The sequence below is a fragment of the Narcine bancroftii genome, chromosome 2 (genome assembly GCF_036971445.1).
Source record: "Narcine bancroftii isolate sNarBan1 chromosome 2, sNarBan1.hap1, whole genome shotgun sequence".
Lineage (NCBI taxonomy): Eukaryota > Metazoa > Chordata > Chondrichthyes > Torpediniformes > Narcinidae > Narcine > Narcine bancroftii.
The window spans coordinates 88,910,263-88,935,184 of NC_091470.1; the positions used below are offsets into that span (position 1 = coordinate 88,910,263).

General features: G+C 46.0%; 1 protein-coding gene across 1 annotated transcript; it reads left to right on the forward strand.

Moving 5' to 3' along the window:
• Nucleotides 1-5,449: 5,449 nt before the first annotated feature.
• Nucleotides 5,450-24,596, forward strand: LOC138753878 (acyl-coenzyme A thioesterase 1-like). Its single transcript, XM_069917415.1, has 3 exons — nt 5,450-5,999; nt 14,189-14,391; nt 23,787-24,596. The coding sequence occupies exons 1-3, from the start codon at nt 5,459-5,461 to the stop codon at nt 24,375-24,377; spliced, it is 1,335 nt and encodes a 444-aa protein (XP_069773516.1). The 5' UTR covers nt 5,450-5,458; the 3' UTR covers nt 24,378-24,596.
• Nucleotides 24,597-24,922: the final 326 nt, after the last annotated feature.

Here is a 24,922-nt window from a genome sequence, read left to right on the forward strand (position 1 = left end):
AACTACGGGGATTGTTGTCTGGAGGGCTCGAAAAATTGTTAAAACCCCTTCCAGCCCACAGACAGCATCTTTCAGCTCCTCCAGTCAGAAAAGAGATACTGGAGTATCAGAGCCAGAACCACGAGACTGAGGAATAGCTTCTTCCCACAGGCAGTAAGAATGCTGAATGACTGCCTGCTCTTACAATCGCTCTGAGACTGTTTATTTAACAATATTTATTCATTTTTATATATGTTCTATATTTAAATAGCTTGTAAATATTTGTTCTATGTCTATACATGTTTGCATGTTTTTACACCAATGACCAATAAACTTGACCTTGAAATGTCAAAATTGAGTCCTTACCCCCCACCCCTCAGCCCCATTCCAATTATTCCACATTTTGTAATAATTTACTGATTTTATTTATGAGCCTTAAGATTACTTAATACCATTCATCAATATAACAACTTGTGGGAATATGCTTTTCCCAGCCTGCTTTTGATAAAAACACAGCAAATTGACAGAGGAACTCAGCAGTCTTTAAAAAGCAAAGATGTATAGCTGACATTTCGGGCCTGAGCCATTCTTCAAGGAATAAGCAGAATAAGCCAGGAGCAGGAAATCTCAGAAAGTCTCAGAATTCAGACAGGCCTGTCCGGGGGAGGAATCCAGACCAACATAAGGTGTTAATTGGATATGATAGGGGATGAGGTACGATTTTGATGCTCCAGAACCACCTTCCTGAAATGTAAATACTGTTTTCTCTGGCCTGAAACAGCGACAATATATCTTTACCTCCTATGGATGCTTAAGACCGGCTGAGTTTCTCCAGCATTTCATGTGTTGTTACAGATAGTGCCTGATGTGCTGGGAATGCCACGCAGGGGACACTTGCAAATTACAGATGCTGGATTAAGGATCTGGATTCTGATTCAGGGAGAAAAATAACTGTCAACACTTCAGGGTGGAAGCCTTCAACAAGCTTGAGAGTACAGATCTGTGAGTAAATAGGGATCGTTTTAAGGGAGAAGTTGAGGCCATCATTGACCCTACCAATGTGCACAGATATGGAGGTTCTAAGTTGAAAGGGGAATGCAATTAAATTTAATTCTACTATGTATTTCCTGCTCCAAGATCAAAGCCCAAAAATTGGGTGACATCGATCTCAGGAGACATGGGAATCTGATTTCGGTATTGTAATTGATCAACAATGAAATATAGTTAACATCAACTATTATCTCAATCCTCAAAAGTTACATAATAGTAAATTGGAAATCTCAAATATGTGCTTTAGGTGTGGCTTAGATATTGGTGCGTGGCAGTGAGGTCCTTGGGTCGTAGGTTTTATATCGGAGTGGCCTTCTCCTATGCAGGTTTCTTACCCGGGCTGGAGGGGTCTGCCTCCCCTCCTAGGTCGATCCATACTGCCCGGACCGGGGCCGAGGCCGCCGCAGCTCTCCCTGTGCCCGGACTGGGGCCGCCGCCTCCAACTCTCTGCCCGGACCGGGGCCTCCGCCTGCTTCACTCGACCGAGACCGGGGCCGCCGTCTCCCCCTTGCTCCTGCCCGGATCGGGGCCGCCGCCGCCTACCCTTCACCCGGACCGGGGCCGGGGCCGACGCTGCTCTCCCTGTGCACAGGCTGGGGCCGCCGCCTCCCACTCTCTGCCCGGACCGGGGCCTCCGCCTGCCTCACTCAACCGAGACCGGGGCCGCCATCTCCCCCTTGCTCCTGCCCGGATCGGGGCCGCCGCCGCCTACCCTTCACCCGGACCGGGGCCAGGGCTGCCGCTGCTCTCCCTGTGCACAGGCTGGGGCCGCCGCCTCCCACTCTCTGCCCGGATCGGGGCCTCCGACTGCCTCACTTGACCGAGGCCGGGGCCGCCGTCTCCCCCTTGCTCCTGCCCGGATTGGGGCCGCCGCCGCCTACCCTTCGCCCGGTCCGGGGCCGGGGCCGCTGCTGCTCTCTCTGTGCCCGGACTGGGGCCGCCGCCTCCCACTCTCTGCCCGGATCGGGGCCTCCGCCTGCCTCACTTGACCGAGGCTGGGGCCGCCGTCTCCCCCTTGCTCCTGCCCGGATCGGGGACGCCGCCGCCTACCCTTCGCCCGGACCGGGGCCGGGGCCACCGCTGCTCTCCCTGTGCCCGGACTGGGGCCGCCGCCTCCCACTCTCTGCCCGGACCGGGACCTCCTCCTGCCTCACTCGACCGAGTCCGGGGCCGCCGTTTCCCCCTTGCTCCTGCCCGGATCGGGGCCGCCGCTGCCTACCCTTCGCCCGGACCGGGGCCGGGGCCGCCGCTGCTCTCTCTGTGCCCGGACTGGGGCTGCCGCCTCCCACTCTCTGCCCGGATCGGGCAACTGAAAAGTGGCAAAGCAGCAGGTATGGATGGAATCCCCCCAGAGGTCTGGAAGGCTGGCGGCAAAACTCTGCATGCCAAACTGCATGAGTTTTTCAAGCTTTGTTGGGACCAAGGAAAACTGCCTCAGGACCTTCGTGATGCCACCATCATCACCCTGTACAAAAACAAAGGCGAGAAATCAGACTGCTCAAACTACAGGGGAATCACGCTGCTCTCCATTGCAGGCAAAATCTTCGCTAGGATTCTACTAAATAGAATAATACCTAGTGTCGCCGAGAATATTCTCCCAGAATCACAGTGCGGCTTTCGCGCAAACAGAGGAACTACTGACATGGTCTTTGCCCTCAGACAGCTCCAAGAAAAGTGCAGAGAACAAAACAAAGGACTCTACATCACCTTTGTTTTGTTCACCAAAGCCTTCGACACCGTGAACAGGAAAGGGCTTTGGCAAATACTAGAGCGCATCGGATGTCCCCCAAATTTCCTCAACATGATTATCCAACTGCACGAAAAACAACAAGGTCGGGTCAGATACAGCAATGAGTTCTCTGAACCCTTCTCCATTAACAATGGCGTGAAGCAAGGCTGTGTTCTCGCACCAACCCTCTTTTCAATCTTCTTCAGCATGATGCTGTACCAAGCCATGAAAGACCCCAACAATGAAGACGCTGTTTACATCCGGTACCGCACGGATGGCAGTCTCTTCAATCTGAGGCGCCTGCAAGCTCACACCAAGACACAAGAGAAACTTGTCCGTGAACTACTCTTTGCAGACGATGCCGCTTTAGTTGCCCATTCAGAGCCAGCTCTTCAGCGCTTGACGTCCTGCTTTGCGGAAACTGCCAAAATGTTTGGCCTGGAAGTCAGCCTGAAGAAAACTGAGGTCCTCCATCAGCCAGCTCCCCACCATGACTACCAGCCCCCCCACATCTCCATCGGGCACACAAAACTCAAAACGGTCAACCAGTTTACCTATCTCGGCTGCACCATTTCATCAGATGCAAGGATCGACAATGAGATAGACAACAGACTCGCCAAGGCAAATAGCGCCTTTGGAAGACTACACAAAAGAGTCTGGAAAAACAACCAACTGAAAAACCTCACAAAGATAAGCGTATACAGAGCCGTTGTCATACCCACACTCCTGTTCGGCTCCGAATCATAGGTCCTCTACCGGCATCACCTACGGCTCCTAGAACGCTTCCACCAGCGTTGTCTCCGCTCCATCCTCAACATCCATTGGAGCGCTTTCATCCCTAACGTCGAAGTACTCGAGATGGCAGAGGTCGACAGCATCGAGTCCACGCTGCTGAAGATCCAGTTGCGCTGGGTGGGTCACGTCTCCAGAATGGAGGACCATTGCCTTCCCAAGATCGTGTTATATGGCGAGCTCTCCACTGGCCACCGTGACAGAGGTGCACCAAAGAAAAGGTACAAGGACTGCCTAAAGAAATCTCTTGGTGCCTGCCACATTGACCACCGCCAGTGGGCTGATCTCGCCTCCAACCGTGCATCTTGGCGTCTCACAGTTTGGCGGGCAGCAACCTCCTTTGAAGAAGACCGCAGAGCCCACCTCACTGACAAAAGGCAAAGGAGGAAAAACCCAACACCCAACCCCAACCAACCAATTTTCCCCTGCAGCCGCTGCAACCGTGTCTGCCTGTCCCGCATCGGACTTGTCAGCCACAAACGAGCCTGCAGCTGACGTGGACTTTTCCCCCTCCATAAATCTTCGTCCGCGAAGCCAAGCCAAAGAGATATTGGTGCTTTTATACATTCTACCTGGTTATGTATGAAATTAAGACTTTTATGTATAAATTTGGGGGAAATATAAATGAACATTATGAGTGTGAACTTTCCTCTTCATCCACCATTGTTCCTTTAGGGGAATTTGGCCGTCATGAATGTTAACTTCGCCAAAAGTAAATCTAAATTTATTAAAATTGCTTTGGCAATAGCCAGAAAATGTCTAGTGGTAACATGGAAATCCGATTCCCTCTTATAGAATGATGGTTGGAATATGGAAATCCAAAGTTTATATCCCTGGAGAAAATTACTTTAATCTTAGAAATGAATATAACATGTTCATAGATATTTTGCAGCCTTATTTGAATTCTTTAAATACCCTGATAGTTTAGTCTATTTATTAAATATTTCATATTTAATTTTACTCTCTTATTAGTAATTTAATATTTTTATTTGTATTTCTTTTTTGATTGTATTAAATGTTTATGCCAGCTCTTTCCCCTTTCCCTTTTTCTTCTTCTCCACCTCTGTCCACTGTTATTTTCCTTTCTCTTAAGGCATGGACAGATTATATCTAGGCTTAACGTGCATTTTAAGGATATGATTTTTGTATATTTGTATATACATTCATTGAGTCCTTTATTGTATGGCTCGTTGGCACGTTGCTGTAGCAAATTAATTTGAGCTTGGCCGTTGAATGTGTCTATGATATATGGCTTGCTTGTTGGCACGTTGCTGTTGAGTGTATCTATTGTAGGGTCCAGCTACCGGCTAGACCTGTCGGGGTCACCAATGTGGCGGATGAATGTTTGTGCTCATGTGCCATCATGTTGAAATAACGAGACCACACCTGAGGTTGTCAGCCAGCAAAGAGAAGACCGTTGATTACCGTGTAATATAGACACCCAACATGTGATCTGGCGTCATGACATCTGAAGTGCTAACGACCTCATGACGTAGCTACATTGAGTAGGCCAGGGCTTCTCAGTGGACCTTGCAGGTGCTGCGGAGTCACTATGCCTCGTGGCTAGCTGCCAGTAGATAGGAGGCTGTTGTGTCCAGCTGCCGCAAGACAGGAGCTGTTAGCGGTGGTTCTGCCCATTCCCTCCTAGCGTACCACGACAAGAGTAGGGTTTCGCCAGGGATCCACCCTTCTCCTCCCTTACCCTTTTTGTTCGGATGCCTGCCAACATTTTTCCCTACCTTGATGGAGGGCTGAAGCCCAAATCTTTAACTTTGCTATATAAAGGACACTGTTTGACCTCCTGAGTTTCTCCAGCCTTGTGTCTTTAGGTGTCAATCTTAAATGTCGCCATACAGCACAGTGAACAGGCCATTTTAACCCACCCCTCAGTGTGGAGGCCTGACGCGCATGCGTTCCAGCCAGATGAAGCTGCTGCGGTGCGGTGCCGGGATCCGCCGGCTTCACCGAGCCGGGATGGCGGTGCGGCTGTGGCTGGAGCCCGGCGCCCAGTGCCTGTTCGACGAGCCGGTGCGGGTGCGGGCGGCGGGCCTGAGGCCCCTGCAACCGGTCACCCTGAGGGCCGCCCTGAGCGACGAGAAGGGCCAGGCTTTCGGCTCGGCGGCGCTGTACCGGGCCGACGAGCGGGGCGAGCTGGACCTGAGCCGCTCGCCGGCCCTGGGCGGACACTACACCGGCACCGAGCCCATGGGGCTCTTCTGGTCGCTCAGCCCCGCCGCCCCGTTCGCCCGGATGGTGAAGAGGGACGTGACCGCCTCGCCGCTGCGGGTCCGCATCGAGGTGCTCGCGGGCCACTGGAGCGGCGACCCCCGGGAGCTCCCGGCGCAGCCCCTCGCCTCCTGTGTCAACGAGCGCTGGTTCATGCGGGACGGGGTGGCCCGGGTCCCGGTCAGAGACGGCAGGGTCCGCGGCGTGCTCTTCGTCCCACCCGGTAAGAGGGCAAGACTCTGCTGCCTTCCCCAGCCGCCCATTTGCACGGGGCCATGACAAGATCGATGCTGTTCAGCCAAGTGCTGAACCCCACCCCTGTTGCACGGTGACTGGACTTTGGACTGGACCCTCTCCTTTGGCTTTGCCCCCCCCCCCCCCCCCCCCCAACTCCCACCCCCACCCTCCAAGGCTGTGGAAGTTCGCTTTGGTTCTCACGTTTCTGGATATCGCCTGCTTTGGAGAAAAGAAAGTTGCAGCATCTGGCTGCAATGTTGATAACCTGGAAGCCTCAGGTTGAAGTTCAGATCCTTTACAAAATCAGTCGATACCCACCAATGCAAACTTGGCCACAGAGAATATATTAATAATTAATATTAATGTATTAATTATTAATTCACAGAATAAGTGCCTGATCTTCTGAGTGTTCCCTGAAGTTTAACTTAAAATTTAGACACAGCTAACAGGCCATTTCGGCCCATGCTGCTCCATTAACCTACAAACCCCCCCCCCCAGTATGTTTTAAACGGTGGGAGAAATCTGGAGCCCCCCCGGGGAAAACCCACGTGGAAACGGGGAGAACGTACAAACTCCTTACAGACAGCGTGGGATTTGAGCCCCGGGTCCCAATCACTGGCGCTGTAAAGGTGTTGCGCTAACCGCTATGCCAACCATGCGGTCCTACAGATTCTGTCTATCAAAGCAGTGGATGTGGTAAGGATCTCAGTGAGCCATTTGATAGGTTTCCTGTGCAGAGCGCATTCAGAATATAAGGAAGCATGGAGTCCAAGAAGGCCTTGCTTTGTGGATACAGAATTGGCTTAGTCAGCGAAGGATGAAGGTGGTTGTAGATCGTTCCTCATTTGTATTCTGCATGGAGGATGGTGACCAGTGGAGTCTGCAAGGATATGTTCTGTGATTTTTATAAATGACCTGGATAAGAAAGCAGGAGGATAGGAAAATAAATGTGCAGGTGGTGAAAGTTGTGATGATGTGGTCAGACCAGAGGAGGGTTGGCAGTTGTGGCAGAGAGACAATGATAGGATGCAGAGCTGGACTGAGAAGTGAACGATGGGGTTTAACCCAGAAAGGTGTGAAGTGGTTCATTTCCGTTGGTTAAAATTGAAGGCAGAATACAATGTTAAAGTGAGGACGAACTTGGAGATCTTGTGGTCTGTGTCCATAGGAGACTCAAACCTGTTGCACAGGTTGATAGCGTGGTTAAGACAGGGTATGGTGTATTGGCCTTCATTAACCGTGGGATCCAGTTCAAGAGCAGTGAGGTAATGTTACAGCTATTCAAGAACTTGGTTGAACCCACATGCAATACTCTATTCAGTTCTGGTCCCTCATTACTGGATGTGAAGCCATTAATTGGAAATCAGATACAGATTTAGGGATGGAGAGATGACATGCTGAATTGAGTATTTGTATTCCACTTGAGAAAATAACAATTTAGGTAATAAGTATCAATTTTTTTTCAAAATTATGGAGCTATACATGTTGGTTCAAAAATTTGAAGGACTCTCTGAAAGCCCGTCCTGTTGGTAACCCCCCCAGTTCCATTATTTTTGACATTCTTCTAACTCTTTTTTGCCTTTTCTTTTTTTCTTGTATTTTGTAGGGGAAAGTGGGTGGAGGTAAGGGAGGGAGGGATGGGTTTTTGTTTTATATATTATATATATTTCTCTTGTAGCTTTATTGAAAATGTATAAATGGATGTGTTTTAAAATTGTTAAATAAAATATTCCCCAAAAAAAGTAGGTGCCTGAATAAAAAGCAGGCGAGGAGCAGAGGTCAACAGCCAAAAAGCCTAAGCTGGACTTGGAATTGTAGGCAGGAGTGAAAATCTGAGAATTGATCAGGGAGGGAGGTAGCCATGTGTATACAGAGTTGGAGGAAAGGAGACAGAGGGATGGGGAAAGTCAAAAGGCGGGGAGACTGGAGGAAAGTAGACAGGGAACAAGAGAGACACAGTGGAGGGACAGTGGGAGGCTAACGGAAATTGCAGAGGCCAATGTTAGTGCTGTCTGGTTAGAGGGTGCCCAGTCAGAATATGAATTGGTGTTTCTCCAATTTGCAGGTGTTCACAGTCTGGCAGTGCATGAGACTGTGGACAGAAATGTGGCGGTGAATTGAAATTTGTTGCCACTGGGATATCCCCACTAGTATAGCGAACACAGCGAAGGTGCGCAACAAAGCAATCTCCCAGTCTGCGCCCAGTCTTTATGATGTAGAGGAGACCGTTATGGGAACACCAGATGCAATAGATGACCCCTGCAGATTAAAAAGAGGTGTTGCTTCACTTGGAAGGACTGTTTGGGGCCACGAATTGTGGTGAGGGAGTAGGTGTTGCTGCAAGTGTGGTATTTCCTGCAGTCACAGGGGTAGGTGTCAAGGGGCCGATGGGTGGGAAAAGATTAATGAACAAGAGTCAGAGAAGGAGCAGTCCCTGTGGAAGGCAGAGGAGAGGGGAAGATGTATCTGGTGGTGGGGTTGCATTGTGGGTGGTGGAAATTGCATTGGATGTGGAGGCTGGTGGGGTGGTAGGTGAGGACAAGGGGAATCCTGTTCTTGTATCTCAGAGCGAGGGTGGGGCAGCAGAGTCTGTGCAGAAAATGGAGGATATACGTGTAAGGGCTGAGTTGATGGTATTGGAGGTCGATCCGTATTATTTTGAAGAAGCTGGACTTCTCAAAGATCTCTATGGAAGATTTCATCCTGCCAGCAAATTTCACAGGTGGAGAAATTGTGAAAAGGAATAAAATGGGGGACAGGATGTGAGGAAGTGCAGTTGAGGTAACTGTAAAAGTTGGTGGGTGTTTGACTCCCGTGATGGAGTCAGAGATCGAGAAAGGGGAGCGTGGACCAAGTGAATTTGAGGTCAGGGTGGAAGTTGGCAGCAAAATGGATGAAGCAGCACCAATGTAGTCGCCATTGTAGCAGAGGAAGAGTTGAGGAGCCTTGCCTGTGTAGACTTGTAGCAATTGAACGTGTACATGGCCAGAGCTTTTGCCTTGGGCTGAAATGGCGAACACAAGGGAGCTTAGTTTTAAAGTACTTGGAAGTAAGTACAGGGGGGTCTACAGGGCAATTTCTTCACACAGCCTGGTGAATGCCAGCAATGGTGGTGGAGGTGCATACAAAAGGATCTTCTAAGAGACTATTAAATAGGCACATGGAACTTAGAAAAATGGAGGGTTATGCAGTCAGGAAATTCTAGGCAGTTGTCTTTTAAAACGTACAGCATGGTAACAGGCCATTTCAGCCCACGAGCCGGTGCCATCCAATTTACACCCCCAGTTCGTTTCGAATAGTGGGAGAAAACCCACTTGGATGCAGAGAGAACATACAAACTCCTAACAGTGTGGGATTCGAACTCGGGTCCCAATCATTGGTGCTGTAAAGGCATTGTGAGTAGGTGGCAGTTCCTTAACAATATGCCACCAGGACCTCATTTATCCTGGTCAAGGGGAATGCTAACCTTCTTTCCTTATTAGAGTAGGCTATTAGGTTGGCACAACACTGTGGGCCGGAAGGCCTGTACTGTGCTGTAGAATTCTATTTTATTTGCTTTCTCTCTCTCCCCACCCTAACCTTAAACCAAATAAGTTATCTCCCAGGCAACCTTGGAATCCCTCTCAGATTTTTCATATTTACCATCCTTCATTTGCTCTCTGCAACTCAAAACGAACTTGCTTTCTCTTATAACCATATAACAATTACAGCATAGAAAGAGGTTTAGTTTGACCCTTCTAGTTTATGCCCAACACTTACTCCCACCTAATCCCACTGACATACACTCAATCTTTAACCCTCCATTCCTTTTCCATCCACGTACATATCCAACTTCTCCTTAAACGCTAATATCGAGCCTGCCTCCGTCACTTTCTCTGGTAGCTCATTCCACACCCCCACCATTCTCTGAGTAAAGATGTTCCCCCTCATGTTTCCTCTAAACTTTTGCCGCCTAACCCCCAACTCGTGTCCTTTCGTTTGAATCTCCCCTTTATAGGAAAAGCTTCCATGTCAACTCTATCTATACCCCTAATAATTTAAATGCCTCAATCAAATCCCCTCTCAATCTTCTATGCTCCAAAGAATAAAGACCTAACTTATTTAACCTTTCCCTATAACATAGACTCTGTAACCCCGGCAACATTCTCGTAAATCTTCTCTGCACTCTCTCCAATTTGTTGATAACTTTCCTATACTTTGGTGTCTAAAACTGTACACAATACTTTTTTGCCTGGTTCTGACAAAGGGCCTTCAACCTGAAGCATTCACTCTGATTTTCTTTCTGTAGATGCACCATGATTTTTTTGTGTTTCTAGCAGTTCCTGCTTTTATTTTGGATTTCGAGCATTTACATTTTTTAAAAAGTTTGTTTTCATCAGCCTACATATTTTTTTTCTTTGGCTTGGCTTCGCGGACGAAGATTTATGGAGGGGGTAAATTTCCACATCAGCTGCAGGCTCGTTTGTGGCTGACAAGTCCGATGCGGGACAGGCAGACACGGTTGCAGGGGAAAATTGGTTGGTTGGGGTTGGGTGTTGGGTTTTTCCTCCTTTGTCTTTTGTCAGTGAGGTGGGCTCTGCGGTCTTCTTCAAAGGAGGTTGCTGCCCGCCGAACTGTGAGGCGCCAAGATGCACGGTTTGAGGCGATATCAGCCCACTGGCGGTGGTCAATGTGGCAGGCACCAAGAGATTTCTTTAGGCAGTCCTTGTACCTCTTTGGTGCACCTCTGTCACGGTGGACAGTGGAGAGCTCGCCATATAACACGATCTTGGGAAGGCGATGGTCCTCCATTCTGGAGACGTGACCTACCCAGCGCAGTTGGATCTTCAGCAGCGTGGATTCAATGCTGTCGGCCTCTGCCATCTCGAGTACTTCGATGTTAGGGATGAAGTCCCTCCAATGAATGTTGAGGATGGAGCGGAGACAACGCTGGTGGAAGCGTTCTAGGAGCCGTAGGTGATGCCGGTAGAGGACCCATGATTCGGAGCCGAACAGGAGTGTGGGTATGCCAACGGCTCTGTATACGGTTATCTTTGTGAGGTTTTTCAGTTGGTTGTTTTTCCAGACTCTTTTGTGTAGTCTTCCAAAGGCGCTATTTGCCTTGGCAAGTCTGTTGTCTATCTCGTTGTCGATCCTTGCATCTGATGCAATGGTGCAGCCGAGATAGGTAAACTGGTTGACCGTTTTGAGTTTTGTGTGGCCGATGGAGATGTGGGGGGGCTGGTAGTCATGGTGGGGAGCTGGCTGATGGAGGACTTGACTTCCAGGCCAAACATTTTGGCAGTTTCCGCAAAACAGGACGTCAAGCGCTGAATATACAACCAGACAAAACAGACCACAAACGCACACACAATCATAGGTTGATGCTCCTGTACCTCCTTCCTGATGGTAGTAGGTCAAAGACACTGTATGCTGGATGGAATAGGCCCTATTTCAGCAACTCTCCCACTGAATGTCATCAATAGAGGAATGGGAGACCCCAGTGATCTTCTTGGCCTTTTTCGTCTTAACATTAATGCAAGTTTGCGTCTGGTGAAATTTTAAGGATCTGGTCATTTCCATCCCATCGTTTTGAAATAAACAGAAAATGCTGGGAATACACAAGTCCAGGAAGTGTATGTGAAGAAAATACATTCTAGATCAGCTATTTTCAACAGGGGGCCACAGTGTGTCTAAGTAAAAGCTCATTTTGTTTTTACCTCGTAACAATTATTTTTTATTATGTAGTTGATAGAGAAGTATGGATGGATCCAAAATCTGACTGCCTCATAGGGAAGGGGGCAGACTCCTGAGAGGGTTGCAGTCAAAAAGAAAAGTTGAGAATGGCTGTTCTAGATCAATTATCTTTCATCTGGACTTGGTAAGCTTGGAAATAAAATGTAATTTAAATTGCAACAGAAATGTGGAAGATACAACCATATAACCACGTACAGCACAGAACAGGCCAGTTTGGCCCTACGAGTCCATGACATAACAAATCCCCACCCTCCTAGTCCCACTGACCAGCGCCCGGTCCATACCCCTCCAGTCCTCTCCTATCCATGTAACTATCTAGTCTTTCCTTAAATGTAACCAATGATCCCGCCTCGACCACATCTGCCGGAAGCTCATTCCACATCCCCACCACGCTCTGCGTAAAGAAATTTCCCCTCATGTTCCCCTTATAATTTTCCCCCTTCAATCTTAAACCATGCCCTCTAGTTTGAATCTCCCCCACTCTTAATTGAAAAAGCCTATCCGCGTTTACTCTGTCTGTCCCTTTTAAAATCTTAAACACCTCTATCAAGTCCCCTCTCAATCTTCTACGCTCCAGAGAAAAAAGCCCCAGTCTGCACAACCTTTCCCTGTCGATATGGAGAGAATAAAAGGAAAGGTCTGTGATGGGGAGGGACTCGGAGGAATTCCATATGTGGTTGTGATGTACAAAAAGATGGCAAGAGTAATTTTGAAGGTGTGAACAGAATCAGAAATACCAGAAAAGGAAAGAAATATGAAGTTGTTGATTATTTGAAATTATTAATTTGGTATCGGTTTGGTTTTCAATGTGCTAAGACTCTCAACTTTAAAATCCCATGACTTCTCTGAAAGGAAGAGAATGGAATTGGGGCACAAATACTTCTTGTTCCAGCAACACTATGACAAAAATTGCCTACTCTGACCTCAAGGATGTAATTATCCCAAGCCCTTTGCAGTACTTGATCTAAAATTCTCATTCCCACCCCCGCCCCCCCCCCCCCCCCGACTTGGCATGTATCTCTCATTCTATAATCCTGATTCACCAAGAACTCGACATCCTAATCTACCAGATCCCATTCACCAACCACACCAGTCCTTCATTTCTATCATTCACCAATCTCTCCCATGACACCACTTGTATGTCTCCAATTTATATCACCCCTGTAAGCTGTCCCTTCAATCTTGTCTATTTCCTGCTTTGGTGACATTTCATCCATCTGCCTGAACCTCTATTCTGAAGTTCCCTCCCAAAATTTGCACCTCTGAAAATATCTCTGATTTTGAGAAACTTCTCAATACCCATATCTTTGAAGCAACTTTTATCATTTAATTCTCCATCCTGATTGACATCAAAATTATTCCTGGACACATTTCCCTTCATTCAAGGTACTTTATAAATGTGTTATAAGTGATGTTCTCCCAGCTTTGCTAATAACTTTATAGATGTGTGGAAATTAGATAATGAATGGGCTATTAACCCTTCAAGCTGACGTGGTTGTAGTCGAACCTCTATCTCAGTGGTTCTCAACCTTTTTCTTTCCAATCACATACTACTTTAAGTAATCCCTATACCGTTGGTGCTCTGTGATCAGTAAGGGATTGCTTAAGGTGGGATGTGAGTGGGAAGGGAAGGTTGAGAATCACTGCTCTAGACCCAATTATTACTGAAATATTTTACTTGAGAAAAATGGTCACTGGCCCATTTTCTTTGGAGTTATGAAACCCTGCACATAACGAGTCACTTGGGTATGATTAAAACAGTGGTTTTCAAACTTTTTCTTCCCATCCACATACCACCTTAACCAATCCCTTACTAATCACAGAGCACTTATGGCATAGGGAATACTTAAAGTGGGATGTGAGTGGAAAGAAAGGTTGAGAATCATTGCTCTATCTTACGTCTGTATCCCCTATTGCTATCTCCTAGTTTTGTCTTTGTGGTTGGAAATCTTTTGCTTTGAATACAATCTTACTCTAACCTGAGACTTAGAGCCTTGTTTCGAATACCCGGCAAGGAAAAGCTGTCCCTGCGCATTCAGTCTCTTCTCCTTTTAAAATGTGCGTATTTCATTCGGAATGTTGGTGAATATATAGGAGTCGGTTCAATTTCTGCTCATACAACCCTACCGTCTCAGAAAAATGCTTGGTGTACCTAAGTGTTTTTGTTCAGAGACTGATGCACAAGGACATATTATTCCCTGTTTATCAGCATTTCCCAACTTGTCATAATTGAAAGACTATAATATCTTATTTTTTCCTGCTGTAATGCATGGCCTGGAAGTTGTGCGTCCTCATAAAACTTAGTAATATTACTGCATCCAGTTCAGTGATAAATATGGTGAACACCTGGAACCTGAATTAAAACTTGATGTACAGAGAGTTTTATTAATATTTTAAATTTCAGGAAAAAAAATCACCAGTGATATTTGAATTCAACAGGTAACGGTCTATTTCCGGGAGTTATTGACATCTATGGGTCAGTTGGTGGATTGGTTGAGCACAGAGCTAGTCTCTTGGCAAACCATGGATTTCTGGTACTGGCATTGGGATACTTTGGATATGATGACCTTCCAAAGAACTTTCTCAAACTTGATCTTGAATATTTTGAAGAAGCTGTGAACTTCCTCAGGCGCCATCCAAAGGTAAGATGTTCCATTTGGAAAATAGCTTTGAAAAAGTATAGTTTCCCTTCTCACATTGAAGTGTTGAAAACTGTTAAGGAAATACTCTAAGATTGCAGTGCTTGTATTCATGGGGCAGTAAATGACCCGGCCGACAGGAATCCTACCTCTTTTCCCGAGACTTCACTACACAGGTTGAAAACTGGGAAAATTGTGCTTTGAGGCACATATTCCTCCTTTGCTTTTGCCATGAGTGTATTGGCTGCATTTTAAGGGTTCCATTGCTACGACAAGAAATGCAACCCTTAATGTTTGAACCATTCCATAAATTACTATTAATTCCAGAGAATATTTGAGAGGATTTGAGTTAAAGGAACAAGGATGGGACATAAACTATTCAGGTTAATTTATCTTCATTGGATAAAAAGGTAAGTGATAGATTTTGTATGAGTGATTCATGTTGATTTGAAGGGCTTTTGAGTCCATTTTTTTTAACACCTAATGGCCCAGCAAGTATGTTTAAAGAGAAATCATTGATATAACAAAAAATATTTGTTTAAAACAAACTCCCAGAAATGTACTATTATAATGACCTGTTGTAATGACATTGAAAGGAAGTCACTATTAGCTACTGCATTTCTTTTTAAATTGTATTAATCGTGATAAGTCATACAATTTTTAAAAATATGAAATCATAATACATACATGATATTTTAATAAATGATACCCCTACAACCCCCCACCATTCCTACCCTGACCCACCCAGCCCTCCCAACCCCCCTCTAAGAAGAAAAAGAGGAGATCACAAAACATAAAACTCTTCAATTATTTGCCATGGTCCAGAGCAACACCATCCAATGTGTGGGAAGAAGATTAATAATTCAATCCCATATATTCCAAATACGGGATCCAGGTTTTAACAAAAAAAAATTATTACATCAATTTTATGATATCTTTTCCAACGGAATGAATACAAGATCTCATTTCCAAATGCCATCGCTGAATACTCAAATTAGTCTAATTTTTCCAAGTAATTGCCAAATATTTTCTCGCCAATCTCAAAAAAACAATTTAAAATTTATTTAATTTTAACTCTGTCTTGGGTAAACTTATACCTCTCATTTTGTTCATTTTAGATTGGTCACAGTGTTTTAGCTACCGAAAGAAAATAGACACACACACCGAGAGCAGTTCAGTTTATACAAATGTTTATTACTAATTCAAAAGCTGATTTCACACTACAATATGCAAGCCCTTCCCAACTATACTTATCAACGCTTGGACTGGTCCCAACTGCCGAAGCGAGGCAACAACTGCACACTTGTAGTAGGTTGTCAGGGCGCTGGTAGCAGCTTCTCCACCTCCCCCGACCGGGACGTTGCTCGGACTCTGGCTGTTCTTCCTTCTTGACAAGGGGTGTTCCCACCCCTCGGAGAGTCTAAACTTCAGCAGCAGGACCACAGACTTTTATACCCCAAAAACAATTAATCATGCACCCACTCCCTCTAACATTTGTCAGTCAAAATCAAAGCTGAGCATACTATTCTACAATTTAGAAGATTAATTATTATGGAGCAGGATGCTATGATATCCTGGTTTATCTCGTAGATACAAGGACTCATTAAAACTTCTTGAGCAAGACAGGTTGTGACCAATACGTCAATTTCAGAGTGTCGTATTTGACAACTGCTTTCCCTGGGCCTCACGGTGGAATTCCATTTCAAAGTGTATCTTCAGATAAGTCCCCATGGCTGAGTTTAATTACATCTGCTAGTTCTGAAAGTAAGGTGACCTGCATGTGGACCCAGTGTCGTCAGTTCCACATAAGCAAAAAGCATCTGAGTACATGGTTTTAATCCTCCATTACATTCCACCCCTTGGTCACAATCTGTCATTTGCGAGGCCTAACCAGTATTTGAGTACAGAGGGAGCGAAAAAAGAGAAATCAAAACAACAATTACAAACATAAGCAATGACGCGAGCAACCAACGGAGGATATTGTGGCCCACTCCCCCAAATGTAGCAGTTAGCCATGAGAAAGGATTCCAACCAAGGCTCAAATTATCCTTGTTGGCCACAATACCCAGATACTGGAGCTCACGAACAGATTTTGAAACATGCTGAACAATAACATATTTATATAAGCTGCACTTGAGGCTGGTGACCGAGGACTTCCTTGGTGTAATGCATCGGACCGTGTTTCCCACTGGGAACTCCCTTGGAACGTCCTCGACATTACAAATCCAATTGCTGGCATCAAAGCAGCTGTTAAGCCAGATCACCAGGAGTGTAAAATGGAGAACCTGGAACAAAGAAGCCTGACACATGTCACTCACGATACCATAAGCGTTCAGTGTTTAAACAGACTAAATCATCCTGTCCCTCAATAGCTACCCACCGAGTGTTACCCTGGGCAGGTGTCACTATTTCCCCTTTTACAGGAGGGCCACTACCTGGTGGTGCCACCCATACTTTTTGTCCAACATTCTCTAGTTCGGGGATGGGGGGCATTGACTGTTATTCCTCTGGAATAGGCTGTAATTCAGGAGCGTGAAGAAGTCGGTGGAAAGGTGTACCTCCTTTTAAAGGGCGATGATTCAAATTGTCGACTGCCTGCTGCAGCACATGGCACCATCCCTTCTGGGTCCCCAGTGATGTTAACAAATGAATTTGTTCCTTCAGTAAGCCGTTCATTTGTTCAACTAACCCGGCAGCCTGCGGGTAATAAGGAATATGGTGGACCCATAAAATACCGTTGTCATTTGCCCAATCACAGATTGCTTTCCCGGAGAAGTGCGAGCCATTATCAGAGTGAATCTCCTCTGGAACATCATAACGATAAATCAAATGGTTTTGTCCTTGGATAGTGCTAGCTTGGTCAGCCGTCTTGGTGGGAAAAGTAAAAACCAGGCCCGAAAAGGTGTCAACCATTACTAGGACGTAATATTTACCCATGCAGTCTAGCATGGGGCCTATGTAATCAATTTGCCAGACCGCAGCTGAGTGAGCACCCCGTTTTATTCGGCCATGCGGACCAGGTGGAACGGTATGGAACTTCACAAGCTGACATTCTGGGCATGTACATATGACCATGCGGACATCATCCTTATGGATGGATAAAGCATGTGTACGGGACCACATAGCTGATCCCTTCTCCCCCAAATGACCACTCTGTTCATGTGCCCATCGAGCCAGGGGGACGGTATCAGCACAGCTGATAGTGGCAAGCTGATCTGCTACTGCATTATGTTGAGCCATGTTAGTCGCCATATTGGTATGGGCATCAACGTGATAAACGGTTATCTCACGATGGTGGGAAGCATCCCACAACAGCTGCCACAACTCTTTGCCCCATACTGGGCGGTCATGTATCATCCAGTTGTTCTTTTGCAAATCAGGCATCCATACCACAAGTCCATTAGCCAAAGCCCAGGAATCAGTAAACAGGCGAAGAGGGTGATCATGGGGATCTAGTGGTAAAGTGACTGCCTTCAACTCAGCATACTGACTGGAGCCACCATCCCCCTCCTCCGATAACTGAGTTCCTGACCTAGGATGGTAAGCCACCTGTTCGTGTATGCGGCCCACCCCTTCAGGCCCTCTGGTCGCACGACTCTGAATATACCACTTCCATTTAACAATAGAAGACTGCTGAGCCCGCCGGATCTTTAGATTAGCATCATTAGCCAGGACCCAATTCATTATAGGAAGTGCAGGTCGCAATTGAACATCTGCATCACCTGTCATTCTTTCAGTCTCTAGCAGGGCCCAGTAACAGGCTAGTAACTGTTGTTCAAAAACAGAATAACGAGTGGCAGCCTCAGGCATGGTACGTGACCAGAATCCTAGTGGGACTCGGCGACCCTCTTGTTTCTGCCAGAGGCTCCAGGAGGCCACATCATCAATATAATGGTGAATTGAGAGGGAAGGCGATACTGGAAGGTGGGTGAAGGTATACTGGCGCCCCTTCCAGGTAAAGGCGAACTGATCCTGTGAGTCCTCAGCTATAAGAATACTGAAGAAGGCCTTAGCGAGATCAATGACAGCATACCATGTTCCTGAGTTCCCAGTAGCAATGTTTTCAATAAGAGTGACAATGTCCGGAACTGCTGAAGCAAGTGGTGGGGCATGTTTGTTCAAAAAACGATAATCAACTGTCATTCTCCAGGAGCCGTCCAGCTTCTGGACCGGCCAAACAGGGCTATTGAAGGGCGACGTTGCAGGCCTCACTACCCCTTCTTCTTTCAAAGCATCAATGGTGGCGGTAATCTCCTCCTGCCCTCCAGGGAGGCGATATTGCGGAATGCATACAGGTTTTGAGGGGGGTGGCACCACCACGGGATCCCACTTGGCCTGACCCACCACTAATCTTTTTGTAATAGTCCGAATTCCGAATGCAAACCCCCCTTGGCTAGTATTAAGGGCTGTACCGGCCAACATATTAATACCCAGAATACACTCGTCAGTGGCAGCTACCAACGCATGTAACCATATGGGGGAAGGGCCATCACCCACCGTGGCACGGACTTTTATTTCCTTTGCCAGGGTGATTGCCCCTCCCATTCCTTCTATTCGAAATGTGGGTCCGTTCCAGAGGTCGGGGTTACCAGGAATCACCGAGTGCTCTGCACCGGTGTCAACCAAAGCCAAGTATTGGCGATCATTACCCCCACCCCAGTGAATTGTTAATGGTATGTAGGGCCGCGGATCCCCGTGTGTGCGCCGTGTCTCGATGGAATAGACACGGGAATCCTGCCCACACCTTCAGGCTTCAGAAGGGTTCGGGGGTTTCCAGGACCACATGCTATTGTTATCCTTAAGAGCCTGTTTAACCCATTGTTGTACCTCATCACGGGTAACTGGGGCAGGAGAAGCTGACTCGATAGAAGCAGCAGTGGGAGCAGAAGGCACAGCTGGGCCGGGAGGACCCAGCATCTGGGGATGATGTTCCCCTGCCTTCCTCTTATAAAGGGCAAACAAGACTGCAGTAGGTTTCCCATCAATATCACTTTTAGGTACACCTAACTTTAACAAAGTTAGAAAAAGCTCTTTTCTGGTCAGTCCATTATTAACAGCAGCCCCTCTCCTTTCATCCTGTCTGTCTGCTTTAACCTGGGTTGTACGTGAGTGGATTTTACCTCCCAACTCCAGTTCTTGGAGTCCAGATAGGGCGTGCACCGCCTCAGATACGAGGTGCCCAATTAGCGGACTAGTTACAGACAGGACCAGTCCCCGTATAGTAGGTTGGGCTGAACGAACCAATCGGGTATGCATTCCAGCTGTGAATAATTCTTCATCAGGGCTCCCCCCATGCATCCACAGCCTCAGGCGCCCCGCATACAAAGCAGAGGCCACGGCCTGTTGGCGAATCACTGCTATACCCTCCTCTGGTGTGCCCCAATGGTTCTGCAAATGCAGATCCCAATCTACTGGTGACGGATACACCCGTAACAGGGCTTCTCCTAGAGTAGCAAGCAAATAGTCTACATCTCTCCTTCTGCCACGTAATTCGGCAGTGACTCGAATATCAGTAGTTAATGATCCTAACCCCAACAATTCCTCAGGGGTCAGATATATGCTACCTCCCCCTTGCTCCCAAACCCGCAGAAGCCAGGCCGCCAAAGTTTCTCCTGTCTTTTGCCTAAAACGATCTCCAATGGCGGCCAGCTCTTTTATAGTAAAGTCACGTATTGTTGTTGACTGCTCCCGACCCCTGTTACCACTCTGGCACATGGGAGGCTGCTGAGACCATCCCGTTGAGGGGGGAGCCCACCTAGCATAAGCAGGGGTTTGGGAGCCTTCCCCTGGGTCCGCTTGGGAGATCGGAGCACCGGTCCCTTCAGTTTCTACACTTACATCATCCCCCCTCTCGCCTTCATCTGCTTGGACAGTCCGCTGCCTTACGGGGCGGGCTTGAACAGCGGAGGGAGAGGGGAGTATGCCAGGCACATGCCGGGGGGTATCTGCATTATTACCATTATCATCATACCAGATATTCCCGTCCCAATCATCAATTACATCAGGATCATTGCCATTCCTTATCATGGCACGAATACGGTGTGGATCAGGTTCTACCCCTTGCTTTTCCTTATTCGCACAGAGCTGTTGCCGGAGTTTAATATTACGGCAAATTGTTTGAACATGCTTATCCTCCCATTCTTTGGCTCGATCCTGACTGGTGCTAACAATTTCGCTCATCATCGAGCAGCGCTGTCGCAGAGTCTCTACTTCCTCCTCTAGTTGTTTTCTCTTATGTTCAGACTTTACCTGCTGCTGAACTAATTCAACTTCACGCTGAACGGAGTGGCGTAAGGCTGTGGCCAGCAGCCAAAAACCGTCTGTCAGCGTCCCCCGTTTTTTTGGAAATTTACTTTCTCGGAGGAGAGTGGCAACCCGCTCTCCCAGAGGCACACTTAAGGGTTCTAACCTTTCATCCCAACTGATGGGTGGTCCCAACAAAGACAGGGTATTAGCCAGCATGCCAAACCCATCATCTTTGGAAGTCCATCCCGGAATCAAAAACTGCTCAGGGCTCACCTCTTTCTTTCGGCGAAACATCTTGAGACCAACCCTGCTCGCAGCGCCAATTGTCTTGGGTAAACTTATACCTCTCATTTTGTTCATTTTAGATTGGTCACAGTGTTTTAGCTACCGAAAGAAAATAGACACACACACCGAGAGCAGTTCAGTTTATACAAATGTTTATTACTAATTCAAAAGCTGATTTCACACTACAATATGCAAGCCCTTCCCAACTATACTTATCAACGCTTGGACTGGTCCCAACTGCCGAAGCGAGGCAACAACTGCACACTTGTAGTAGGTTGTCAGGGCGCTGGTAGCAGCTTCTCCACCTCCCCCGACCGGGACGTTGCTCGGACTCTGGCTGTTCTTCCTTCTTGACAAGGGGTGTTCCCACCCCTCGGAGAGTCTAAACTTCAGCAGCAGGACCACAGACTTTTATACCCCAAAAACAATTAATCATGCACCCACTCCCTCTAACATTTGTCAGTCAAAATCAAAGCTGAGCATACTATTCTACAATTTAGAAGATTAATTATTATGGAGCAGGATGCTATGATATCCTGGTTTATCTCGTAGATACAAGGACTCATTAAAACTTCTTGAGCAAGACAGGTTGTGACCAATACGTCAATTTCAGAGTGTCGTATTTGACAACTGCTTTCCCTGGGCCTCACGGTGGAATTCCATTTCAAAGTGTATCTTCAGATAAGTCCCCATGGCTGAGTTTAATTACATCTGCTAGTTCTGAAAGTAAGGTGACCTGCATGTGGACCCAGTGTCGTCAGTTCCACATAAGCAAAAAGCATCTGAGTACATGGTTTTAATCCTCCATTACAAACTCCAAGCTCAATTTCTTAATATAACCCAATAAAAATACTAAGGGATCAAATGAAATTTTCAATTTAAAAATAGCTTTTAAAGGTTCCACGCTGCTGAAGATCCAGCTGCGCTGGATGGGTCACGTCTCCAGAATGGAGGACCATCGCCTTCCCAAGATCGTGTTATATGGCGAGCTCTCCACTGGCCACCGTGACAGAGGTGCACCAAAGAAAAGGTACAAGGACTGCCTAAAGAAATCTCTTGGTGCCTGCCACATTGACCACCGCCTCAAACCATGCATCTTGGCGCCTCACAGTTTGGCGGGCAGCAACCTCCTTTGAAGAAGACCGCAGAGCCCACCTCACTGACAAAAGGCAAAGGAGGAAAAACCCAACACCCAACCCCAACCAACCAATTTTCCGCTGCAACCGTGTCTGCCTGTCCCGCATCGGACTTGTCAGCCACAAACGAGCCTGCAGCTGACGTGGACTTTTTACCCCCTCCATAAATCTTTGTCCACGAAGCCAAGCCAAAGAAGAAATGTACTGGAAAAAGGTTTCACCATCTCACATAACCAAGTAGATTGTAAAAAAAAAACAACCAATCTCCTTATGACATCTAAAACATAAATCAGAAGAAAAAAATTTATATTTCCTTAATTTCTCTGGGGTTAAATAGAATTGATGAAGACAATTATGATGAAGCAATTATTGGCACTCCAGGTAAAATTTCAGATAAAACTCCTTTGTTTCAAAATGAGCTTTTTCCTTTTACACTTTATAATCAACTTTTGAAGTTGTGGGATCAGAAAGGAATTAAATTAGTAGAAGATTGTTATGAAACAGGGTGTTTTATTTCATTTCAAAGAATAAAAGAAATATAAAATATCTTTGAATGTTCTTTTTTCTTATTATCAAATTAAAGCCTATTGTTGGATAATTTTGAGCGTATGTTACGATTACCTAGATGGTCTAAATTTGAAATTTTACTTACTGATGGTGGCAAGAAAGGATTTATATCTGAGATGTATGCTTTATTGCAGAATAAAATGCTTAAGCCAGATCAATCTAAATTAAAATGGTTAAAAGATTTTTCAGGATGACTGGATGAATCTATGTTATGATACCTACACCATTTCTGATATTTATTGTAAAGGCTTTGCTTTCTATCACTAGAAATGAACAAACCCTGTAAAAGATTAATATGTAGAAGACTCTTTTCCTTGCACATTTTTCAACCCAGTAACAGTCTTATTAAATTGGATCTATTGCCAGAAAATAATCATTAGCTGGTATTTTGCACTGAGTGTTTGTCAGTATCCTATTCAGGATCAAATCTAGCAAGAAATCTGGAACAGCAATCTGGACCCACCCCTGGCCAGTTACAAGCCTCAACTCCCAGCACTTCAACAGGATGTTTTGGAGAAATGGTCAAACTGACTGAATTAGCACTTCTGGGAATGGGTGAGAAGGAAGGACGAGAGGCAGAGAAGAGGGAACAATAGTGGGAGAAGGAAGTCTGAGAGAGACCAACATTCCATATTGGATGAGACATTTCCTTTTTTTAATTGGGAAATTAGCAACTCTGCCCATTTTCTACACACTGTTCAGAAACCCATCCTTCATGCATTAAGACCTCCGTTAAATCCAGGCTCAACTTGTTTGAGGGACACCTGACTTACGTGTGCAGGATATTCAATATAATTGGCCAAGATGCCAGGTGAAAAAGGATATCTGAGGAAGCAAATCTCATCTGAAAGACTGACTTAAGCATATTTAATGTGTGTTGAAACACCAGACCTAAAGAACATAAAGACAAAAGTATCAGGCTGTGGTTTTTTTTTTTAAAAAAATACCGCAGATGCTGAAAACCTAAAATAAAATCAGAAAATATTGGTAATAGTATCTGTGGAGAGTTCCAGGGTTTGTGTTGATGACTCTTCTTCAGAACTGCAAAAAGTCATGTATGCCATTTAAATCCAAGAAAATGTTTGTGCCACCCTCAAATTTGTTTATTATACCAGGAGCATATCAAGTTGATGTTTTTAATGCATGTGTAAATTACTTTTCAAGGTTAAGGGTCCTGGAGTTGGAGCAATAGGAATATCAAAGGGAGGAGACCTAGTCCTTTCAATGACCACATTCTTGCCACATGTGATAGCAGGTGTCAGTATTGGTGGATGCAATGCAAACACCTTGGGACATTTGCATTACAAAGACATCACTTTAACAGGTCTGAGTGCTTCGCTAGACCGCATCAAGTTTCTGGAATCAAATCTGGTAGATATTTCCGAAGTGATGGATAACCCACAGGATGAAGCAAATAAAGAGAGCATCATCCCATTAGAAAAGGCAGAGGGTCACTTTTTGTTTGTCATTGGAGAGGATGACAAAAATTGGAACACTCCACTCTATGCTCACCAAGCAGTGGAGCGACTGAAAGAAAATGGAAAAAATAACTATGAGCTTCTCAGTTACCCAGATGCTGGACACTTGCTGGAGCCCCCGTATTTTCCATTCTGTTATTCCTCTTTTCATCGGTTGATGGGATGCCCTGTGTTATGGGGAGGACAAATGAAGCCACATTCACTAGCCCAAATAGACCTCTGGCCAAGAATCCAAGCATTTCTGAGAAAACATCTTGAAAATCAAAGTAAATTGTGAAAATATCTAATGTTAGCTATCATTCTACTACTTGGATTATGGCATGCATAATTTTTATGGATAGATTTTCATGTAATAGAATTCCACCTATGTCCATTTAATGCACTGGGAAGAATTGTAAAACTTTATATTGAACTCGTAATTTGTTGCTTACCTTTTCTGAATCCACCTTTGTCAATTTCATTAAAGACATTTAAATTTTCTGCATAAATATTTTTGGTTTGTTTCTAGAGCTAAAGACGAGAGGGTTGATATTGACAAAAGCCCAGACAATTTATCTTAAAGCAAACAAGTGAAAAATCTGAACTGAAGAGCAAATAGAAAATTACGGCACTTTAAATTTTAAAACCAGACTAATGTTGAAAATCTGCTATTTGCTTATTCGGAAAACCTGATCATTTGGTATCTGACTCCCTCATTAATCTAGTATGTGAACCTTCTGAGCTCTAGAAGAGCGGTGTGTGGTTAGATTCGGGGACTGTGCCTACTATAAACTCTGGAGCCGCGGTTGGGGTTCTGGGCCATGGATAGGCATCAGGAACATG

Coding starts and splice junctions, on each gene's coding strand:
- LOC138753878 (XM_069917415.1), top strand. CDS start 5,459: ATGCGTTCCAGCCAGATGAAGCTGCTGCGGTGCGGTGCCGGGATCCGC. Junction 6,000..14,188: donor CGTGCTCTTCGTCCCACCCG/GTAAGAGGGCAA, acceptor TGAATTCAACAG/GTAACGGTCTATTTCCGGGA. Junction 14,392..23,786: donor TCCTCAGGCGCCATCCAAAG/GTAAGATGTTCC, acceptor TTACTTTTCAAG/GTTAAGGGTCCTGGAGTTGG.